General features: G+C 43.6%; 1 protein-coding gene across 9 annotated transcripts in view; it reads right to left on the bottom strand.

Moving 5' to 3' along the window:
- Positions 1–13,927: 13,927 nt before the first annotated feature.
- The window catches only part of nolo (no long nerve cord), a 485,538-nt gene continuing 474,964 nt past the window's right edge, over positions 13,928–24,501 (bottom strand). For all 9 annotated transcript variants that reach the window (XM_070101993.1, XM_070101995.1, XM_070101994.1 and 6 more), the window contains one exon: positions 13,928–22,703. In XM_070101993.1, the coding sequence (XP_069958094.1) occupies positions 22,579–22,703 (125 nt within the window). In that variant the 3' untranslated portion in view covers positions 13,928–22,578. The remainder of the gene's footprint in view (positions 22,704–24,501) is intronic.

Raw genomic sequence — 24,501 nt, 5'->3', positions numbered from 1 at the left:
GGTAGTAAAGAGCAGTGAGAAGGCAGCAGGGTAAGCAGGTAGTAAAGAGCAGTGAGAAGGCAGCAGGGTAAGCAGGTAGTAAAGAGCAGTGAGAAGGCAGCAGGGTAAGCAGGTAGTAAAGAGCAGTGAGAAGGCAGCAGGGTAAGCAGGTGGTAAAGAGCAGTGAGAAGGCAGCAGGGTAAGCAGGTAGTAAAGAGCAGTGAGAAGGCAGCAGGGTAAGCAGGTAGTAAAGAGCAGTGAGAAGGCAGCAGGGTAAGCAGGTAGTAAAGAGCACTGAGAAGGCAGCAGGGTAAGCAGGTAGTAAAGAGCACTGAGAAGGCAGCAGGGTAAGCAGGTAGTAAAGAGCAGTAAGAAGGCAGCAGGGTAAGCAGGTAGTAAAGAGCAGTGAGAAGGCAGCAGGGTAAGCAGGTAGTAAAGAGCAGTAAGAAGGCAGCAGGGTAAGCAGGTAGTAAAGAGCAGTGAGAAGGCAGCAGGGTAAGCAGGTAGTAAAGAGCAGTAAGAAGGCAGCAGGGTAAGCAGGTAGTAAAGAGCACTGAGAAGGCAGCAGGGTAAGCAGGTAGTAAAGAGCAGTGAGAAGGCAGCAGGGTAAGCAGGTAGTAAAGAGCAGTGAGAAGGCAGCAGGGTAAGCAGGTAGTAAAGAGCAGTGAGAAGGCAGCAGGGTAAGCAGGTAGTAAAGAGCAGTAAGAAGGCAGCAGGGTAAGCAGGTAGTAAAGAGCACTGAGAAGGCAGCAGGGTAAGCAGGTAGTAAAGAGCAGTGAGAAGGCAGCAGGGTAAGCAGGTAGTAAAGAGCAGTGAGAAGGCAGCAGGGTAAGCAGTTAGTAAAGAGCAGTGAGAAGACAGCAGGGTAAGCAGATAGTAAAGAGCAGTAAGAAGGCAGCAGGGTAAGCAGGTAGTAAAGAGCACTGAGAAGGCAGCAGGGTAAGCAGGTAGTAAAGAGCAGTAAGAAGGAAGCAGGGTAAGCAGGTAGTAAAGAGCAGTAAGAAGGCAGCAGGGTAAGCAGGTAGTAAAGAGCAGTGAGAAGGCAGCAGGGTAAGCAGGTAGTAAAGAGCAGTAAGAAGGCAGCAGGGTAAGCAGGTAGTAAAGAGCAGTGAGAAGGCAGCAGGGTAAGCAGGTAGTAAAGAGCACTGAGAAGGCAGCAGGGTAAGCAGGTAGTAAAGAGCACCTGAGAAGGCAGCATGGTAAGCAGGTAGTAAAGAGCACTGAGAAGGCAGCAGGGTAAGCAGGTAGTAAAGAGCAGTGAGAAGGCAGCAGGGTAAGCAGGTAGTAAAGAGCAGTGAGAAGGCAGCAGGGTAAGCAGGTAGTAAAGAGCAGTGAGAAGGCAGCAGGGTAAGCAGGTAGTAAAGAGCACTGAGAAGGCAGCAGGGTAAGCAGGTAGTACAGAACACTGAGAAGGCAGCAGGGTAAGCAGGTAGTAAAGAGCAGTGAGAAGGCAGCAGGGTAAGCAGGTAGTAAAGAGCACCTGAGAAGGCAGCAGGGAAAGCAGGTAGTAGAGCACTGAGAAGGCAGCAGGGTAAGCAGGTAGTAAAGAGCAGTGAGAAGGCAGCAGGGTAAGCAGGTAGTAAAGAGCACTGAGAAGGCAGCAGGGTAAGCAGGTAGTAAAGAGCAGTGAGAAGGCAGCAGGGTAAGCAGGTAGTAAAGAGCAGTGAGAAGGCAGCAGGGTAAGCAGGTAGTACAAAGCACCTGAGAAGGCAGCAGGGTAAGCAGGTAGTAAAGAGCAGTGAGAAGGCAGCAGGGTAATCAGATAGTAGAGCACCTGAGAATGCAGCAGGGTAAGCAGGTAGTACAGAGCACCTGAGAAGGCAGCAGGGTAAGCAGGTAGTTTACCTGGAGTTTACCTGCAGAGAGTTCCGGGGGTCAACGCCCCCGCGGCCCGGTCTGTGACCAGGCCTCCTGGTGGATCAGAGCCTGATCAACCAGGCTGTTGCTGCTGGCTGCACGCAAACCAACGTACGAGCCACAGCCCGGCTGGTCAGGAACCGACTTTAGGTGCTTGTCCAGTGCCAGCTTGAAGACTGCCAGGGGTCTGTTGGTAATCCACCTTATGTATGCTGGGAGGCAGTTGAACAGTCTCGGGCCCCTGACACTTATTGTATGGTCTCTTAACGTGCTAGTGACACCCCTGCTTTTCATTGGGGGGATGTTGCATCGTCTGCCAAGTCTTTTGCTTTCGTAGTGAGTGATTTTCGTGTGCAAGTTCGGTACTAGTCCCTCTAGTATTTTCCAGGTGTATATAATCATGTATCTCTCCCTCCTGCGTTCCAGGGAATACAGGTTCAGGAACCTCAAGCGCTCCCAGCAATTTAGGTGTTTTATCTCCGTTATGCGCGCCGTGAAGGTTCTCTGTACATTTTCTAGGTCAGCAATTTCACCTGCCTTGAAAGGTGCTGTTAGTGTGCAGCAATATTCCAGCCTAGATAAAACAAGTGACCTGAAGAGTGTCATCATGGGCTTGGCATCCCTAGTTTTGAAGGTTCTCATTATCCATCCTGTCATTTTTCTAGCAGATGCGATTGATACAATGTTATGGTCCTTGAAGGTGAGATCCTCCGACATGATCACTCCCAGGTCTTTGACGTTGGTGTTTCCCTCTATTTTGTGGCCAGAATTTGTTTTGTACTCTGATGAAGATTTAATTTCCTCGTGTTTACCATATCTGAGTAATTGAAATTTCTCATCGTTGAACTTCATATTGTTTTCTGCAGCCCACTGAAAGATTTGGTTGATGTCCGCCTGGAGCCTTGCAGTGTCTGCAATGGAAGACACTGTCATGCAGATTCGGGTGTCATCTGCAAAGGAAGACACGGTGCTGTGGCTGACATCCTTGTCTATGTCGGATATGAGGATGAGGAACAAGATGGGAGAGAGTACTGTGCCTTGTGGAACAGAGCTTTTCACCGTAGCTGCCTCGGACTTTACTCTGTTGACGACTACTCTCTGTGTTCTGTTAGTGAGGAAATTATAGATCCATCGACCGACTTTTCCTGTTATTCCTTTAGCACGCATTTTGTGCGCTATTACACCATGGTCACACTTGTCGAAGGCTTTTGCAAAGTCTGTATATATTACATCTGCATTCTTTTTGTCTTCTAGTGCATCTAGGACCTTGTCGTAGTGATCCAATAGTTGAGACAGACAGGAGCGACCTGCTCTAAACCCATGTTGCCCTGGGTTGTGTAATTTATGGGTTTCTAGATGGGTGGTGGTCTTGCTTCTTAGGACCCTTTCAAAGATTTTTATGATATGGAATGTTAGTGCTATCGGTCTGTAGTTCTTTGCTGTTGCTTTACTGCCCCCTTTGTGGAGTGGGGCTATGTCTGTTGTTTTAGTAACTGTGGGACGACCCCCGTGTCCATGCTCCCTCTCCATAGGATGGTAAAAGCTCGTGATAGGGGGCTTCTTGCAGTTCTTGATGAACACGGAGTTCCATGAGTCTGGCCCTGGGGCAGAGTGCATGGGCATGTCATTTATCGCCTGTTCGAAGTCATTTGGCGTCAGGATAACATCAGATAGGCTTGTGTTAACCAGCAGGGTAAGCAGGTAGTAGAGCACTGAGAAGGCAGCAGGGTAAGCAAGTATTAGAGCACTGAGAAGGCATCAGGGTAAGCAGGTAGTACAGAGCACCTAAGGCAGCAGGGTAAGCAGGTAGTACAGCACCTGAGAAGGCAGCAGGGTAAGCAGGTAGTAGAGCACCTCAGAAGGCAGCAGGGTAAGCAGGTAGAGCACTGAGAAGGCAGCAGGGTAGGCAGGTAGTAGAGCACCTGAGAAGGCCGCAGGTAGTACAGAGCACCTGAGAAGGCAGCAGGGTAAGCAGGTAGTACAGAGCAGCTGAGAAGGCAGCAGGGTAAGCAGGTAGTAGAGCACTCAGAAGGCAGCAGGATAAGCAAGTATTAGAGCACTGAAAAGGCAGCAGGGTATGGAGGTAGTACAGAGCACCTTCGAACTCAGCAGGGTAAACAGATAGTAGAGCACAGAGAAGGCAGCAGGGTAAGCAGGTAGTACAGAGCACCTTCGAAGGCAGCAGGTAGTACAGAGCACCTTCGAAGGCAGCAGGTAGTACAGAGCACCTTAGAAGGCAGCAGGTAGTACAGAGCACCTTCGAACTCAGCAGGGTAAGCAGGTAGTAGAGCACCTGAGAAGGCAACAGGGTAAGCAGGTAGTACAGAGCACCTGAGAAAGCAGCAGGGTAAGCAGGTAGTACAGAGCACCTGAGAAGGCAGAAGGGTAAGCAGGTAGTAGATCACCTGAGAAGGCAGGAGGGCAAGCAGGTAGTACAGAGCACGTTAGAGGGCAGCAGGGTAAGCAGGTACTAGAGCACCTGAGAAGGCAGCAGGATAAGCAGGCAGTACAGAACACCTGAGAATTCAGCAGGGTAAGGTGGGAGTACAGAGCACATTAGAAGGCAGCAGAGATAAGCATGTAGTACAGAGCACCTGAGAAGGCAGCAGGGTAAGCAGATAGAGCACCTGAGAAGGCAGCACTGTAAGCAGGTAGAGTACTGAGAATTCAGCAGGGTAAGCAGGTAGTAGAGCACCTGAGAATGCAGTAGGATAAGCAGGTAGTTCAGCACCTGAGAAGGCAGCAGGATAATCAGGTAGTGCAGAGCACCTAAGAAGGCAGCAGGGTAAGCAGGTAGTTCAGCACCTGAGAAGGCAGCAGGGTAAGCAGGTAGTAGAGCACCCGAGAAGGCAGCAGGTACTACAAAGCACCTGAGAAGGCAGCAAAGTAAGCAGGTAGTGCAGAGCACCTGAGAAGGCAGCAGGGTAAGCAGGTTGTAGAGCACCCAAGAAGGCAGCAGGTACTACGAAGCACCTGAGAAGGAAGCAGAGTAAGCAGGTAGTACAGAGCACCTGAGAAGGAAGCAGAGTAAGCAGGTAGTACAGAGCACCTGAGAAGGCAGCAGGGTAAGCAGGTAGTAGAGTACCTGAGAAAGCAGCAGGGTAAGTAGGTAGTATAACACCTGAGAAGGTAGCAGGGTAAGCAGGTAGTACAGAGCACCTTAGAAAGCAGCAGGGTAAGCAAGAAGTAGAGCACCTGAGAAGGCAGCAGGGTAAGCAGGTAGAGCACTGAGAAGGCAGCAGGATAAGCAGTAAGTAGAGCACCTGAGAAGGCAGCAAGGTAAGCAGGTAGTACAGGGCACGTTAGAAGGCAGCAGGGTAAGCAAGTAGAACAGAGCACCTGAGAAGGCAGCAGGGTAAGCAGGTAGTACAGGGCACGTTAGAAGGCAGCAGGGTAAGCAAGTAGAACAGAGCACCTGAGAAGGCAGCAGGGTAAGCAGGTAGTAGAGCACTGAGAATTCAGCAGGGTAAGCAGGGAGTACACCTGAGAAGGCAGCAGGGTAAGCAGGTAGAACAGAGCACCTGAGAAGGCAGCAGGGTAAGCAGGTAGTAGAGCACTGAGAATTCAGCAGGGTAAGCAGGGAGAACAGAGCACCTTAGAAGGCAGCAGGGAAAGTAGGTAGTAGAACACCTGATATGGCAGCAGGGTAAGCAGGTAGTACAGAGCACCTGAGAAGGCAGCAGGGTAAGCAGGTAGAGCATTGAGAAGGCAGCAGGGTAAGCAGGTAGTACAGAACCTGAGAAGGCAGCAGGTAGTAGAGCACCTGAGAAGGCAGCAGGTTAAGCAGGTAGTACAGAACCTGAGAATGCAGCAGGTTATGCAGGTAGTAGAGCACCTGAGAAGGCAGCATGATAAGCAGGTAGTACACCTGAGAAGACAGCAGGATAAGCAGGTAGTACACCTGAGAAGGCAGCAGGGTAAGCATGTAGTACAGAACCTAAGAAGGCAGCAGGGTAAACAGGTAGTAGAGCACCTGAGAAGGCAGCAGGGTAAGCATGTAGTACAGAACCTGAGAAGGCAGCAGGGTAAGCATGTAGTACAGAACCTGAGAAGGCAGCACTTCAAGCTGGCACTGGACAAGCACCTATAGTCGGTACCTGACCAGCCGCCCTGTGGCTCGTACGTTGGTTTGCGTGCAGCCAGCAATAACAGCCTAGTTGATCAGGCTCTGATGCACCAGGAGGCCTGGTCACAGACCAGGCTGCGGGGGCGTTGACCCCCGGAACTCTCTCCAGGTAAGCAGGTAGTAGAGCACCTGAGAAGGCAGCAGGGTAAGCAGGTACAACAGAACCTGAGAAGGCAGCAGGTTAAGCAGTTAGTAGAGCACCTGAGAAGGCAGCAGGGTAAGCAATACAGAGCACCTGAGAAGGCAGCAGGGTAAGCAGGTAGTAGAGCACCAATGAAGGCAGCATGGTAAGCAGGTAGTAGAGCACCTGAGAAGGCAGCAGGGTAAGCAGGTAGTACACCTGAGAAGGCAGCAACTAACTACACGAACACCACCTGGTGGTTCACACTTACACTCACTCACCCATTTGACCATAAACAGAAATATTAATCTCAATCTTAAAATAATGAATCCTGTGATACTCCAATATTGAAACTATGTACTGTGCCAAAACAAAAGCATTCACATTGCTAAACTCACAAACTAGTATTTAGTCACTTAGCCATAATACCAACTTACCTCATAATTTGTAATATTTTAAAATTAAGAATAAAACTAAGTATGCCCGAAATGCCTAGCCATGCTAGGTGTTCTAGTGGTACACTCTGTAATACCTAGCCATGCTAGGTGTTCTAGTGGTACACTCTGTAATACCTAGCCATGCTAGGTGTTCTAGTGGTACACTCTGTAATACCTAGCCATGCTAGGTGTTCTAGTGGTACACTCTGTAATACCTAGCCATGCTAGGTGTTCTAGTGGTACACTCTGTAATGCCTAGCCATGCTAGGTGTTCTAGTGGTACACTCTGTAATGCCTAGCCATGCTAGGTGTTCTAGTGGTACACTCTGTAATACCTAGCCATGCTAGGTGTTCTAGTGGTACACTCTGTAATGCCTAGCCATGCTAGGTGTTCTAGTGGTACACTCTGTAATACCTAGCCATGCTAGGTGTTCTAGTGGTACACTCTGTAATGCCTAGCCATGCTAAGTGTTCTAGTGGTACACTCTGTAATACCTAGCCATGCTAGGTGTTCTAGTGGTACACTCTGTAATACCTAGCCATGCTAGGTGTTCTAGTGGTACACTCTGTAATGCCTAGCCATGCTAGGTGTTCTAGTGGTACACTCTGTAATACCTAGCCATGCTAGGTGTTCTAGTGGTACACTCTGTAATACCTAGCCATGCTAGGTGTTCTAGTGGTACACTCTGTAATACCTAGCCATGCTAGGTGTTCTAGTGGTACACTCTGTAATACCTAGCCATGCTAGGTGTTCTAGTGGTACACTCTGTAATACCTAGCCATGCTAGGTGTTCTAGTGGTACACTCTGTAATCACAATTTTACTACATGTAAACCACACAATAACCAAATTTCTGTTAACTCAGCATTGTAATCCTCATAGAGAATAAACTTTGAATTTGAAAAAAAAGTAGGTAGTAGAGCACCTGAGAAGGCAGCAGGGTAAGCAGGTATTAGAGCTCTTGAGAGGCAGCAGGGTAGGCAGGAAGTAAAGCACCTGAGAAGGCAGCAGGGTAACCAGGTAGTAGAGCACCTGAGAAGGCAGCAGCATAAGCAGGTAGTAGAGCACCTGAGAAGGCAGCAGGGTAAGCAGTTAGTAGAGCACCTGAGAAGGCAGCAGGGTAAGCAGGTAGTAGAGCACCTGAGAAGGCAGCAGCATAAGCAGGTAGAGCACCTGAGAAGGCAGCAGCATAAGCAGGTAGTAGAGCACCTGAGAAGGCAGCAGGTTAAGCAGTTAGTAGAGCACCTGAGAAGGCAGCAAGGTAAGCAGATAGTAGAGCACTGAGAACGCAGCAGGGTAAGCAGGTAAAACACCTGAGAAGGTAGCAGGGTAAGCAGGTCGTACACAGCACATGAGAAGGGAGCAGGATAAGCAGGTAGTAGAGCACCAGAGAAGGCAGCATGGTAAGCAGATAGTTCAGCACCTGAGAAGGCTGCAGAGTAAGCAGGTAGTACAGAGCACCTGAGAAGGCAGCAGGGTAAGCAGGTAGTAGAGCACCAGAGAAGGCAGCAGGGTAAGCAGGTAGTAGAGCACCTGAGAAGGCAGCAGGGTAAGCAGGTAGTAGAGCACCAGAGAAGGCAGCAGGGTAAGCAGGTAGTAGAGCACCTGAGAAGGCAGCAGGGTAAGCAGGTAGTACAGAGCACCTGAGAAGGCAGCAGGGTAAGCAGGTAGTAGAGCACCTGAGAAGGCAGCAGGGTAAGCAGGTAGTACACCTGAGAAGGCAGCAGGGTAAGCATGTATTAGAGCACCTTAGAAGGCAGCAGGTTAAGCAGGTAGTAAAACACCAGAGAAGGTAGCAGGGTAAGCAGGTGGTAGAGCACCTGAGAAGGTAGCAGGGTAAGCAGGTGGTAGAGCACCTGAGAAGGCAGCAGGGTAAGCAGGTAGTAGAGCACCTGAGAAGGTAGCAGGGTAAGCAGGTAGTAGAGCACCTGAGAAGGTAGCAGGGTAAGCAGGTAGTAGAGCACCTGAGAAGGTAGCAGGGTAAGCAGGTAGTAGAGCACCTGAGAAGGCAGCAGGGTAAGCAGGTGGTAGATCACCTGAGAAGGCAGCAGGGTAAGCAGGTGGTAGATCACCTGAGAAGGCAGCAGGGTAAGCAGGTAGTAAAACACCTGAGAAGGCAGCAGGGTAAGCAGGTGGTAGAGCACCTGAGAAGGTAGCAGGGTAAGCAGGTAGTAAAACACCTGAGAAGGCAGCAGGGTAAGCAGGTGGTAGAGCACCAGAGAAGGCAGCAGGGTAAGCAGGTGGTAGAGCACCTGAGAAGGCAGCAGGGTAAGCAGGTGGTAGAGCACCAGAGAAGGCAGCAGGGTAAGCAGGTGGTAGAGCACCAGAGAAGGCAGCAGGGTAAGCAGGTGGTAGAGCACCAGAGAAGGCAGCAGGGTAAGCAGGTGGTAGAGCACCAGAGAAGGCAGCAGGGTAAGCAGGTGGTAGAGCACCTGAGAAGGCAGCAGGGTAAGCAGGTGGTAGAGCACCAGAGAAGGCAGCAGGGTAAGCAGGTGGTAGAGCACCAGAGAAGGCAGCAGGGTAAGCAGGTGGTAGAGCACCAGAGAAGGCAGCAGGGTAAGCAGGTGGTAGAGCACCAGAGAAGGCAGCAGGGTAAGCAGGTGGTAGAGCACCTGAGAAGGCAGCAGGGTAAGCAGGTGGTAGAGCACCTGAGAAGGCAGCAGGGTAAGCAGGTGGTAGAGCACCTGAGAAGGCAGCAGGGTAAGCAGGTGGTAGAGCACCTGAGAAGGCAGCAGGGTAAGCAGGTGGTAGAGCACCTGAGAAGGCAGCAGGGTAAGCAGGTGGTAGAGCACCAGAGAAGGCAGCAGGGTAAGCAGGTAGTAGAGCACCTGAGAAGGCAGCAGGGCAAGCAGGTGGTAGAGCACCAGAGAAGGCAGCAGGGTAAGCAGGTGGTAGAGCACCTGAGAAGGCAGCAGGGTAAGCAGGTAGTAAAACACCTGAGAAGGCAGCAGGGTAAGCAGGTAGTAAAACACCTGAGAAGGCAGCAGGGTAAGCAGGTGGTAGAGCACCTGAGAAGGCAGCAGGGTAAGCAGGTGGTAGAGCACCTGAGAAGGCAGCAGGGTAAGCAGGTAGTAGAGCACCTGAGAAGGCAGCAGGGTAAGCAGGTAGTAGAGCACCTGAGAAGGCAGCAGGGTAAGCAGGTAGTAGAGCACCTGAGAAGGCAGCAGGGTAAGCAGGTAGTAGAGCACCTGAGAAGGCAGCAGGGTAAGCAGGTAGTAGAGCACCTGAGAAGGCAGCAGGGTAAGCAGGTAGTAGAGCACCTGAGAAGGCAGCAGGGTAAGCAGGTAGTAGAGCACCTGAGAAGGCAGCAGGGTAAGCAGGTAGTAGAGCACCTGAGAAGGCAGCAGGGTAAGCAGGTAGTAGAGCACCTGAGAAGGCAGCAGGGTAAGCAGGTAGTAGAGCACCTGAGAAGGCAGCAGGGTAAGCAGGTAGTAGAGCACCTGAGAAGGCAGCAGGGTAAGCAGGTAGTAGAGCACCTGAGAAGGCAGCAGGGTAAGCAGGTAGTAGAGCACCTGAGAAGGCAGCAGGGTAAGCAGGTAGTAGAGCACCTGAGAAGGCAGCAGGGTAAGCAGGTAGTAGAGCACCTGAGAAGGCAGCAGGGTAAGCAGGTAGTAGAGCACCTGAGAAGGCAGCAGGGTAAGCAGGTAGTAGAGCACCTGAGAAGGCAGCAGGGTAAGCAGGTAGTAGAGCACCTGAGAAGGCAGCAGGGTAAGCAGGTAGTAGAGCACCTGAGAAGGCAGCAGGGTAAGCAGGTAGTAGAGCACCTGAGAAGGCAGCAGGGTAAGCAGGTAGTAGAGCACCTGAGAAGGCAGCAGGGTAAGCAGGTAGTAGAGCACCTGAGAAGGCAGCAGGGTGAGCAGGTAGTAGAGCACCTGAGAAGACAGCAGGGTGAGCAGGTAGTAGAGCACCTGAGAAGGCAGCAGGGTGAGCAGGTAGTAGAGCACCTGAGAAGACAGCAGGGTAAGCAGGTAGTAGAGCACCTGAGAAGGCGGCAGGGTAAGCAGGTAGTAGAGCACCTGAGAAGGCAGCAGGGTAAGCAGGTAGTAGAGCACCTGAGAAGGCAGCAGGGTAAGCAGGTAGTAGAGCACCTGAGAAGGCAGCAGGGTAAGCAGGTAGTAAGAGCACCTGAGAAGGCAGCAGGGTAAGCAGGTAGTAGAGCACCTGAGAAGGCAGCAGGGTAAGCAGGTAGTAGAGCACCTGAGAAGGCAGCAGGGTAAGCAGGTAGTAGAGCACCTGAGAAGGCAGCAGGGTAAGCAGGTAGTAGAGCACCTGAGAAGGCAGCAGGGTAAGCAGGTAGTAGAGCACCTGAGAAGGCAGCAGGGTAAGCAGGTAGTAGAGCACCTGAGAAGGCAGCAGGGTAAGCAGGTAGTAAAACACCTGAGAAGGCAGCAGGGTAAGCAGGTAGTAAAACACCAGAGAAGGCAGCAGGGTAAGCAGGTGGTAGAGCACCTGAGAAGGCAGCAGGGTAAGCAGGTAGTACAACACCTGAGAAGGCAGCAGGGTGAGCAGGTAGTACAACACCTGAGAAGGCAGCAGGGTGAGCAGGTAGTACAACACCTGAGAAGGCAGCAGGGTGAGCAGGTAGTACAACACCTGAGAAGGCAGCAGGGTAAGCAGGTAGTACAACACCTGAGAAGGCAGCAGGGTAAGCAGGTAGTACAACACCTGAGAAGGCAGCAGGGTAAGCAGGTAGTACAACACCTGAGAAGGCAGCAGGGTAAGCAGGTAGTACAACACCTGAGAAGGCAGCAGGGTAAGCAGGTAGTACAACACCTGAGAAGGCAGCAGGGTAAGCAGGTAGTACAACACCTGAGAAGGCAGCAGGGTGAGCAGGTAGTACAACACCTGAGAAGGCAGCAGGGTAAGCAGGTAGTACAACACCTGAGAAGGCAGCAGGGTAAGCAGGTAGTACAACACCTGAGAAGGCAGCAGGGTAAGCAGGTAGTACAACACCTGAGAAGGCAGCAGGGTAAGCAGGTAGTACAACACCTGAGAAGGCAGCAGGGTAAGCAGGTAGTACAACACCTGAGAAGGCAGCAGGGTAAGCAGGTAGTACACCTGAGAAGGCAGCAGGGTGAGCAGGTAGTACAACACCTGAGAAGGCAGCAGGGTAAGCAGGTAGTACAACACCTGAGAAGGCAGCAGGGTAAGCAGGTAGTACAACACCTGAGAAGGCAGCAGGGTGAGCAGGTAGTACAACACCTGAGAAGGCAGCAGGGTAAGCAGGTAGTACAACACCTGAGAAGGCAGCAGGGTAAGCAGGTAGTACAACACCTGAGAAGGCAGCAGGGTGAGCAGGTAGTACAACACCTGAGAAGGCAGCAGGGTAAGCAGGTAGTACAACACCTGAGAAGGCAGCAGGGTAAGCAGGTAGTACAACACCTGAGAAGGCAGCAGGGTAAGCAGGTAGTACAACACCTGAGAAGGCAGCAGTGTAAGCAGGTAGTACAACACCTGAGAAGGCAGCAGGGTTAGCAGGTAGTACAACACCTGAGAAGGCAGCAGGGTGAGCAGGTAGTAAAACACCTGAGAAGGCAGCAGGGTGAGCAGGTAGTAAAACACCTGAGAAGGTAGCAGGGTAAGCAGGTAGTAAAACACCTGAGAAGGCAGCAGGGTAAGCAGGTAGTACAACACCTGAGAAGGCAGCAGGGTAAGCAGGTAGTACAACACCTGAGAAGGCAGCAGGGTAAGCAGGTAGTACAACACCTGAGAAGGCAGCAGGGTAAGCAGGTAGTACAACACCTGAGAAGGCAGCAGTGTAAGCAGGTAGTACAACACCTGAGAAGGCAGCAGTGTAAGCAGGTAGTACAACACCTGAGAAGGCAGCAGGGTAAGCAGGTAGTAAAACACCTGAGAAGGCAGCAGGGTAAGCAGGTAGTACAACACCTGAGAAGGCAGCAGGGTAAGCAGGTAGTACAACACCTGAGAAGGCAGCAGGGTAAGCAGGTAGTACAACACCTGAGAAGGCAGCAGGGTAAGCAGGTAGTACAACACCTGAGAAGGCAGCAGGGTAAGCAGGTAGTACAACACCTGAGAAGGCAGCAGGGTAAGCAGGTAGTACAACACCTGAGAAGGCAGCAGGGTAAGCAGGTAGTACAACACCTGAGAAGGCAGCAGGGTAAGCAGGTAGTACAACACCTGAGAAGGCAGCAGGGTAAGCAGGTAGTACAACACCTGAGAAGGCAGCAGGGTAAGCAGGTAGTACAACACCTGAGAAGGCAGCAGGGTAAGCAGGTAGTACAACACCTGAGAAGGCAGCAGGGTAAGCAGGTAGTACAACACCTGAGAAGGCAGCAGGGTAAGCAGGTAGTACAACACCTGAGAAGGCAGCAGGGTAAGCAGGTAGTACAACACCTGAGAAGGCAGCAGGTAGTACAACACCTGAGAAGGCAGCAGTGTAAGCAGGTAGTACAACACCTGAGAAGGCAGCAGGGTAAGCAGGTAGTACAACACATGAGAAGGCAGCAGGGTAAGCAGGTAGTACAACACCTGAGAAGGCAGCAGTGTAAGCAGGTAGTACAACACCTGAGAAGGCAGCAGGGTAAGCAGGTAGTACAACACCTGAGAAGGCAGCAGGGTAAGCAGGTAGTACAACACCTGAGAAGGCAGCAGTGTAAGCAGGTAGTACAACAACATTGATGGCTTGTTTATAGATCTGGTTGAAACTCGTGTTTTGGGGCTTCAAAATATATTCCTTTCTCAATAGCAGCAGTATTTTAATGCCAGCGAGGTCTTTTAATCCAAGGAACTGGGCTCGGCCTTGCTTTCTTTCGATCAAAACTGATTGACTCCCAGTTTTCACCTTACGTGATCCCTATGGGTTTAATGATGAAAATAAAAAAAATATAATTATCTTTCTGTTTATTGTTCAAATCACATGATTTTGTTTTTATACAGAACTCCGTCCCCTTGCAATATAAGAGCACAGTTTCCAAAATCTTTGTGAGTTATAGTTTGAGAAATTTTGGAATATGTATATTTTGCTTTTTTCCTGTATAATTTCATATTTTTTTATGAAATTAATGTAGATACTGAAACAGCTTACATTATAGTCAATATTGTGTGTATCTCTCTGAAACAATTAAACTGGTATGATTTACAGTTGCCAGTTTTTTTTAGATGTTAGGGTTTCAGTGATGGCATTAATTATTTTTTCGTTTTCTAATTAATCTCTGCTAACCATTCAGCATAACTTGAGAATAATACATATCTGGAAAAATCATGAAGTTTGGACAGTTAAGAATGAATAGAAGCTGCCAAAAAAGGCGTTGTTCCCTTAATTAAACCTGATTTTCTATTGTACCGCAGGTGCCATATGACCCAAATTGGTTTAGCACGTATTCTTAAATAGAGTTCAATAAAAGCAGTAAAACTGCATACGTTATTTTACAGGACATAAAAAAACTGTTTGTCTAGTGCTTTATTTGTACAATGCACTTACAGCAATATATACAGTCACATTTCGCTATGCACGTACAAGTGGAGAAAAATAAATACAGGAAGATAATAAAATTGATAAATGCATGAGTTGAAGAATGTAGAGGGAGAAATGTAAAATACAGAGTACAGGTGTAGAAATGAGTAAGTTGGGAGTATGTAACATCTCAAGTTGGGACTGTTTAGACTAGGTGTGGCGAGGAACCAGCCTTAAGTCTCATACAAGAAACAATTAAAACACTTTTCATTAATATAATGAAATGTATTTTTAGTCTTAAACAAGATAATCAGTATTTTATTTAATAACAGTATTAGCTTAACCCAAAGATTAAAATAAAATCCGTTCCAGTTCCACGCCATTTTTCCATTATAGTTATTTTGGAAAACTGGAAAATACGTGCTTAAAAAATTAATAGATACATCTTAAATTTTGAAACAAATTTCCAGCTTGCTAGTCCAAGTAAGCACGAGTGTCTACTCTCCTAGCAATGAGTACATACACGTCCTCATGTGTACACTTAATATGTTTGTGTGTGCCTACCTGTGTTTGTGAGTCAAACTCTAGTCCTGGAGTCCCACCTCTTAACCACCTATCTAACATAATCTATTCAAAAGGACTTGGATTTTGTCGTATTTGTATTTGAATTTGTGTGGAATTAGCCTTCACTACTACTAGTGGTTTCCAGTTTCTCCCCTCATTTATGCTTCAGGAGTTCCTGATTATATTTCTCTGGCTCATTCTAGTACAGTAATTCAATGTCCAGGTATGGTACTCTTATCCAGGTCCAGCCTCTCTCTATATATACAGTACATTAGATTCTCAACATGTTTGTGAGTCGAGGACTTACTGTACTGTATAACAGTCAGGGTCTCGGGAAGCATTACTGGTTAATTAGTAGTACACAGGAGCTGGAGCTTGACCTCTGACAAGAAAATAAAAGGATTTCAAAAAATTCTTGAATGTACATAAATTTATATAAATATGTATTTATTTACACATGATCTCAAAAAATGCACATTGCAAAGAACACTATGCAGTATTTATTCATTAATGAAAAATACATAAGTCAATGAAATATAATATGATGCAATTGCAGGTACTGCTAGGATGCCTATATAGGTCTTAAGTTTACACCTGGACAGTATTTTAGTCTAGCTGGTATCTTAATGTCCACTGTTCTTCAGGTTGAAAAATCCTGCCACACACATTTGGTTTATGTCATGATTACTTATTTTTTGTGAAATCTTTTGACACCATGTGTATATGTATAAACTAAAAAAATGCATGATTATGGATATGGAAAAAATGCAAACAAATAAATAATATAATAAACCCTAGTGATTTGTGCATTTACACAATACTCGGAGGAACTAGTTTCCTTCTAGGTCTTTGAAAGATGTCTGTGTAAACATGTGTTCAAAGGCCTAACTTTTCTTGGTATTTTATTGTGGTATTTTTCCATGTAAACTGTGTGTGTGTGTGTGTGTGTGTGTGAAAAAATCGCAGGGTACTGTTCTTGGTTAATGTGGCATAGCTTTTCAGTACTCTAATGATCTAGCATTAATGTCAAATTAATGTCAAGATAAAAAAGAATGGTAGTAGTATCATACCTGGAGCCAGCTCCAGGTATGATACTTCTGCTAACTTCCTTATTTTTATTTTTATTTGGCTTTCATTACAGGGTCTTGTAGGGCTGGAAAACTCATGCCACTTGAAAATTTAAGGGACTGGTGAGTGTGGACAGTATATATAGTCATACTACCATTGGCTGGAACAATTTACCAAAAACCTGCACCTAGGAGAGGAACTTTATGAAAATGGTTTCAGCCCATTCTCAACCAGTGTCAAATCATTACTGAGGGTTGTCACCTGACAGTGGTCCAGCATGGACCAAAATATTGTAAGCATCCTCTCCTTAGTGTGTTTTTAAGTTAACTGGTGTGTCTGTAACTTAAGTAAATACATATATAAATATGTATTTTGTCTTAAAATAAAGTATGTATAATATATATATATGTAAAAAAGAATGAAAAGATGGGGTGGTAGGGAAAGTGGAATATTCAAACGGCTTCAGAAAGAAATCCAAATATTCTTCCTTGAAGCCTTTTTATCCACTTCTCTGAGGCTATGGGTCCCACAATTTACACCAGAGGTGGACTCCATCCTATATAAATATTATGTATGTAATGTGTGTGTGCATGTGTTTTTATATAATATAACATGTTACAGTGATTAATACAAGTTCACAACTCATTATTACTGCATCCCTCGCCACACACAGGAATGTCAAGAATTGACGCTTTACAATATGGAAATTGGAGACTGTAAAGAGCAATGTAGGCAACCTGGTATTGTATGTTTTTAATGTGCACATAAGGCCACAGTAGATGAATCGCTGGACCTTTAAAACAAGACATTTTATGAAACGGTAGGGCCCCCACTTAACATCAACATGTTCCTGAAGACTGCTCATTATTTGAGTGTTCAGAATCTATAACCTATTATCCCATAGACACCCATGTTATAGTCAAAAATTGAGATCCCAAAACATTATATTCTGTATCTACGAATATTTCACAAATATTTTACATTCATTACCGTTACCTTTTCAGTGGCAAATACAGCAGTCTCGGTGTTTACAGTGTAAATGATAATTACAGCAATCATAACAGAGCTTCAATACAGTATATTACTTAAATATTGATACAGTCTTATTTGAAGTGATATTTCCATGGCTGTATGTAGTCTTGCCCTTTGGAAGGAAAAGTCTGTGCTTGTAAGTGTAGCTCATGTAAGTTATATTATCCTAAGTTGGGGCCCTACTGTACATTACAAAGGCTTACATTTTTACTTTACTGTAAGTCTAACCTGAAGCTTGTCAGAGGGACTTATTTCACATGTTTGTTTACATCATATTGGCACAATTAATATAGTAAAGGTCCTTTTATCCAACCTTGTAAATATCATTCTGTACAATACTTGAGCTTTCCAGCTGTACCCTCATATATCCAAGTCAGATATAATCCCAGGTATCTTAACTTGTACATATGAGGATCAGTCATCATTAACAACTGATACCATATTTTTCTTTCTTTGGTTGCATATTCATAATAGTTTTAGTAACTTTAAGGATATAATCTTAAATATATGTATTATGGGCTGGGAGTGAAAAACAAAACAAAAAATGTGACTGGGAGATGTCTGAAATGTATCCCTATTTTTCCCTTATAAATAACATTCTGCTCAAGTAACCGACTTTTTCTATTTCCTGATTAAAGTCAAGTTTATGGTCAGATAAGAGGGCCTTTACTGTATTTACCATTTCCTGTATTTATCTTGTGCAAAGTATACTACTGTTGGGAAAATAATATACACAGGCTGGTGCAGCCATCTCCTCATTTACTCCTTCAGTAATTATTTTCCCTAAATATACTGCAAATTGTATCTATCTTAATTTCTACAGTGCCTGATTCAACAAAATCTTTTTACCTTGAACACAGCAGTCATGTCAAATGCAAGATTCCTTCTTTAATCTTGCAAAACACAAAGATTCATATATACTCGCTTGTCCTACCTTCATGTACTCATCTCACATTGTTGTCCTGATCCTATTTTCCTGAATTTATAAAAATTCCAGTTTAGCTTTAGAAATATTTTCCCTGTTATTGCTTCCATCAATATGATGAAACTCTCAAACTCTAACATCCTTTTTTTTTTTTTGTACTAACAATAACTTACCCTAAATTTGTGAGAAATCAGATTGTTTTTAAATTATGACATGAGATTCTAAATTTCTTGCAAAACTTTCACACACTTTATTGCTCCAGTATTACTCTTACTTTTGCTCTAATAACATATAAATAATAGCAAATATATGAAGTTTTACTCTTGTTTCAATAGTCTTGCATAGCAGTTGTGTTGCTATTATCCTCCATACTGAAAGGTAACTGGCTACAAACAGTAACAGCAGGGCAGCTCTTAATCTGTGTATTAGAGGGGCTTATGGGTCGCAGTCTGGTTGAAAGAGAGGGGGGACTATGTTACTTGTCTTGAAGTTGCATTATTATTGACATTAATTTTATTTATGGAGGCTGATGGAAATTATGGGGTGCTTCAGCCCCCATGGCACCTTCACTGAGTAATAGCTTCCCTAACTAGATATCTAGAACCAAAGGATTTTGAGGATTAAAGAATGGGAGGGTTTCAACTCATGAATGACTTAACAATGGTTCACTGCACTAAGTTTTACATACTAAACTAAATTGTTTTTGTTAATAGTTTAATAAAGTAGCATATTTTTCTTATTTCATATTTAATACCATGTAAAAGTTAACAAAACTTGTTGCATGTTTATTTCGGAAAATTTAGCTGTAGCAGTGAATTATCCTTATAGATTTTGTACCTTCCATGAATATAATAATAGTTATTTAACTAAATTTTGTATGTACAATGCAGTGTATAATTCAAGCTATACAAGTACAATTCAAAATCTAATATGATATTCCAGTATAACTGCATCTGACTTATAATAAATTATAGTTACCTCTACTTTTAACAGACTGTTAATATTATTTTCTACAAATCTGACAATTTTAAATATGGCTGCAGCAGATTCAAAAGATCGCAGATGTACGACAATTTTTTTTTCCTTTTTGGAATGTGGAAATTTGTTCTATATCTACATCTATGAGGATACTTTCCAAATTTAAGGCCGAGGTTCCCATGCTGTCACTGTTATTATTATTATAATCAAAAAGAAGTTCTAAACCACAAGGGTTATTGTCACTGTTACATGGGTAATGTTTAAATAACCCATTCTCAGTTTTTTTGTGCTGTCTTGTACAGTCAGTATAATTTGTAGCTGAAATGGCTCAAACTAAATTGTTAGATGTTAGTCAATTCCACACTCAATCATATTTGAACAAATGAATTGGAGCTACCCTCTCCCACCATGGATCAAACCTGATTATCTCCCATTCCCCAGTTGTGGCTTAGCACCTCTTTTTGATTATAATAATAATCCCATTCCCCAGGTGCTCTTTATGAGTCTCACTCTTTCCCATGAATATAATAATAATCAATATTAGATCCTGATGGAACTAGTAAAAATAAACTATTAGTTTAACTGTATATGCTTCTAGCTCTCCACTACTGAAGGATTTAAATAAATGCTTAGTGAGGAGACTGACCAATAATAAACATGGATACTGTATTATAATGTTCCAATAACCCTCCTCAACCACTGACCTGAAAGTGCTATTAACAGCTGCTGAGGAGAATTTAATCTCAATGTTGGGCTGTGTAAACTGTGTAACTCTCCTTACTGTGATTCTTACTAACTGTATAACTCTTACTGTGTGATTCTAACTGTATAACTCTCATTACTAACTTAATCAAGTTAAAAGTGCTTATTTATATTAATTTCTTTTTGGTCTAACAATTTATTATGTCTTACACAATATTACCTTTCAAACTATATCAAAAACATTCACTCTCTTTTATACTAAACTCTTAATGTCAATTAAATATCTTCATAATCTGTCATATATTCATTCAATAAACTTCCTCATAAGTATATACTATGGCTTGTATCCCAGCTTGTATTCTAATAACCATTACTTTCACCATGAGATATATTTTTTTGCTAGTCTGGCATCACAAGCTTCTTTTACAATCAAACTGAGGTAGTCTGAATGTGACCCTGACCTTGTGGCATGAAACATTAGTAAACAATATACAGTAGAATCATTCAGAATGTACTGAAGGTGTACAGATGCTCCTCGACTTATGATGGTTCGACTTACGATATTTTGACTTTACAATGGTGCAAAAGCAATTACTTTGGGGGTGAAACTTACTACCCAGCATGAAGGTAGCAAGTCCATAACTTGTAATTATTTATTTACTTTTCAATACTGGTATTTAGTTACAGTAATTATTTATTTACTTATTCAATGGCAGTAGTTATTTACTTATTTATATTCGACTTACATAACCCCATCATCATAAGTCAAGGAGCACCTGTATCAGGATCCCAACCCACATAAGAAAAATCTAGCCAAATTGAAGGGCCAAAATTTTCTTATACATTATGGAACAACTTTCCATACATAGATTTTATCATTACAGTATGTATTGCCAAAAACAAAAATGGTGATATAGGTTATTAATTTCATGAAATGAAACTGGCAAAAGATTCAAGTACATAGTGACAGTTTTACAATTTTAAGTTTATTGTAGGTACCCTTTGAGGAAAAGGACACGTGAGCAAACACTTAGGATATTATTATTAGGAAACGTTACAATCCTGGAACCTTCTTCATGCCTATGATACGTGTCCTTTTCCTCAACTTGTTGGTATCATATACCTGGCTATTACAGTACCCTGTATTGTGATTTTTTAAACTCCCTGTATATTATAATGGAAATTATTAATGATGAGCATGGTGGAACTGTCCACAGAACAATGCATATATTACATGCCCACAAGATCAAGTTTATTGTATTAATCGTAATTCAAAGTACAGTATTACTTTACATGGGGTAATATAAAAAAACATAAACTAATAAATATTACAGCAGCATCACGATGTACCATATACAGTACCTTGGACTTTCTTTATATTACGTGTTACAGATTAAGATCTACTGTACATACATGTCAATTAGGGTGTTATTGCTCTACAATACAGGGATGCTTACGACACTTATCTAAGACGTTATCTATATGTTACAGAAATACCATGCCTGCAGACAGCTAAATCATATACGTATTGTGTAACCCTAACTTAGGTTTGTGTGCCAGCTTGGATGAGCTTAAGTCACATTAGGTCCCATGGCCTCTCCCAAAGTGGGCATAAATTACTGTCAGATATGAATTAAATGTGAGAATTTATTTGTATTTGAATAGTAATTATGCAATATTTATGTTCATCTTCGTGGTGCCTGAGATACGAGAGGCTGCACATATAGTCTACAGCATATTCCACACAAGATGACTCTTACTGCATATCTTATCTCCAACACTGTTAAAAAGTGTTAGAAGATAAAAAGAAAAGTTGCAGAACAGGCCCTTATAGAGACAACATTTTGCTCAGTGCAGAACTTTACTAAGTTTATATTTCATCCTGTATACAGCCATGTCGTTATGTCCTGCTCTGTGTAGAGCTTCAAGTCAGTCGTGCCCTGACAGAGCGAAATGTTATCCCAGTAAAATCTGGTTCTGCAAATTTTGTCTGTCTTCATACTTACCAGCAATATTCTATTTCACCCTTCTAAACACTGAGGAATACTTCGAGGATACCTCCCAGTGAGGGACACTTCATGACACTCCTCACAGGGACGTAGTCCTCAAGATTTTTCCCCTCAAAGGGGAAATATTCTTCACAACACAGCATCCTGCTAGTCACATGAATTAAATAGTTAACAAAATAGATAATACAGTGCAGTTAGAGAGGTTTTGTAATTACGTACTCATGGGGAAACATTGTCAACAATGTTGATGTACTAAACGTGTGGTAGGCATCAGATGTAATAGAGCACAAGTTAATCTTTTTACATGAGATCATCAAAAGAACTTATTAAAAATAAGAGGTGAGAGTTCCTCCATATATCACCAAAATAAATGTGTTAATAGAAGTTAAATGCAATATAACACTACATCAGATATTGTATGCGCAATGAACATTTTCATTAAAATTAGGATAAAATGCTACGTACTGACTAAAGTAGCATTACGAAACAATTCGGAAGATTTATAATTGTTTAAAATTATATATCTAGCACCTTCACAAAGTTCAGATCCTCTCTCTCTCTCTCTCTCTCTCTCTATGTTCTAGGACTATCCTGTGATAAATGAACCCAGAATTATTCATTACTTTAGTGCACATAAACTATGACAGTTTATAATATAGCTACCTCTTGCATTTTCTGATGCTTGGTATAAACGGTACCATATTATCGAATATTTCGTTAATGAGATATTCAAGCAACTACTGCCCAGTTTTAGCACGTCTATCTAACCAATATTATGTAAATATGCTAATGTCTCTCTATATAAAACTGCTGGAACTTTATAATGACTGACATTTAATATATACAGTGTGTTGCAGTTCAGGCTAATGTTTTGTTCTTCACACCAGAAGACTGATGTTGACTCAGCATCCACATCACTTACATATTTGCTATTCATCACTAGTTACTGGCTTAGGACCTCTTTATTCCCTATCAAGGAATACTTAACCTTGATATACCATGTTCAAGATAATAACCAGCTTCTTAACTTGCACACAAGGCTGTATAATCTTAAACTGCTTAAAATCTGTGACGTGTAGCATTGTAGGAAGATGTTACACACGAGTAATAATCCACTAATAATACATCAATCAACAGCTAGCTAGTTTCACTTAGTAATTTTAAGTTACTGTTCTTCAGTACCTCATCACACACGTTAGCATTCTGATTTACTCAAATTAAAGTGAATAAAATAGCCCTGTGATAGTAAGTGATGGCGATTACATGGTCTAGGTGAATGGGTCCCTGTACCTGTAACTGGTATTTCAGTAGCGCTGTGGTGAGGCTTAGGAAAAGTGTCTCCACGGCGAGGAAATAAGATGTCCTGCTAAGGACAGGAGCGGCAACACTGTTTGCGGTAAGTTGGTATACGGCACATGTTCATCCTCTTGACAATGTTGCAGTACTTACTCCGATCCCGGCATTCACTCAACTCCTTGGTTTCCTCCTCACCTGAAGTAGAAGGGGTCACACTCTGCTGTCAGAAGCTGAACTAAAACAATTTTAAACTAGCCACAGCTGGGTACACTACTTTCTAAACTGCCCACTGCATGTTGCTAATACAGTACTGTATTCAGAATTTATCATTTTATACTAATATATTTTACCTGACCAGCATTTATATGAGAACAGAAAAATTAAAAAAATTTTTATTTTGCCAGACCAGCAGGGGTCATAATAATAATTCAGTAATACATCTCTGACCCACCAGGGTCTGCTGGAAACTTAAATTAAACATTAACATAAATGAAAAAGATTTATTTATTACTGTACTTACAAAGAATGTTGCACTTCTACCTCTCCCAAAGTGATAAATTTTAGTATATTACTGGACCTGTAGAGGTAATTGGAAAGGTCTGAAAGTTGAGGCTTGTCAAGATTAGTTTATTTGACAGTTGACTTTCAGAATGAACCTGTTATATTACAGGGAGGATATCCGGGGCACTTGAAGCCAGTTTTTCAGATGAAGACCAACTGCTATGAGCTCTTGTTCTGTCACAAAGGAACATTGCTCAGCCCTTTGATTACTTCACCTGACAACTCAGTTAACTTGTCACTAGCCACAGCTACTGACATGTTATGTCAGCAAAATAAGCTAAGAATCTCTCAAAATTGATTGATGACCACTGACAACTGTAGTGTAAATAATATAGGTAAGCATGCATTACATACTCTGTGGCAAAAAATAGTTATGTAATTTTGTTCGGATTTTAAAGAGGTGTAGGACGATCCATTGTACCTGTATGTATGTATATGTATGAGTGTATGCATGTGATTACATAATATATATATCTTCTTTCTTTCAACAAACCAGCCGTATCCCACCGAGGCGGGGTGGCCCAAAAGGAAAAATGAAAATTTCTCCTTTTAAATTTAGTAATATATACAAGAGAAGGGGTTACTAGCCCCTTGGTCCCAGCATTTTAGTCGCCTCTTACAACACGCATGACTAACGGAGAAGAATTCTGTTCCACTTCCCCATGGAGATAAAAGGAAATAAACAAGAACAAGAACTAGAAGAAAACCCAGAGGGGTGTGTATATATATACATGTATATGCTTGTACATGTATGTGTAGTGTGACCTAAGTGTAAATAGAAGTAGCAAGATGTGCCTGAAATCTTGCATGTTTAAGAGGCAGAAAAAAGACACCAGCAATCCTACCATCATGTAAAACAATTACAGGATTCTGTTCTACACTCACTTGGCAGGACAGTAGTACCTCCCTGGGTGGTTGCTGTCTACCAACCTACTACCTAGATAATATATATATATATATGTACATGTATATATATATATATATATATCTTTCTTTCTTCTTTCAACACACCGGCAGTATCCCACCGAGGCAGGGTGGCCCAAAAGGAAAAACGAAAGTTTCTCCATTTTACATTTAGTAATATATACAGAAGAAGGGGTTACTAGCCCCTTGCTCCTGGCATTTCAGTCGCCTCTTACAACACGCATGGCTTACAGAGGAAGAATTCTGTTCCACTTCCCCATGGAGGTAAGAGGAAATAAACAAGAACAAGAACTAGAAAGAAAATAGAAGAAAACCCAGAGGGGTGTGTATATACTATATGCTTGCACATGTATGTGTAGTGTGACCTAAGTGTAAGTAGAAGTAGCAAAACATACCTGAAATCTTGCATGTTTATGAGACAGACAAAAGACACCAGCAATCCTAGCATCATGTAAAACAATTACAGGCTTTCGTTTTACACTCACTTGGCAGGACGGTAGTACCTCCC

The sequence above is a fragment of the Cherax quadricarinatus genome, chromosome 79 (genome assembly GCF_038502225.1).
Source record: "Cherax quadricarinatus isolate ZL_2023a chromosome 79, ASM3850222v1, whole genome shotgun sequence".
NCBI classification, from domain to species: domain Eukaryota; kingdom Metazoa; phylum Arthropoda; class Malacostraca; order Decapoda; family Parastacidae; genus Cherax; species Cherax quadricarinatus.
Note: the sequence above shows the minus strand (reverse complement) of the source record. Positions and strands in the feature narration are given on the sequence as shown.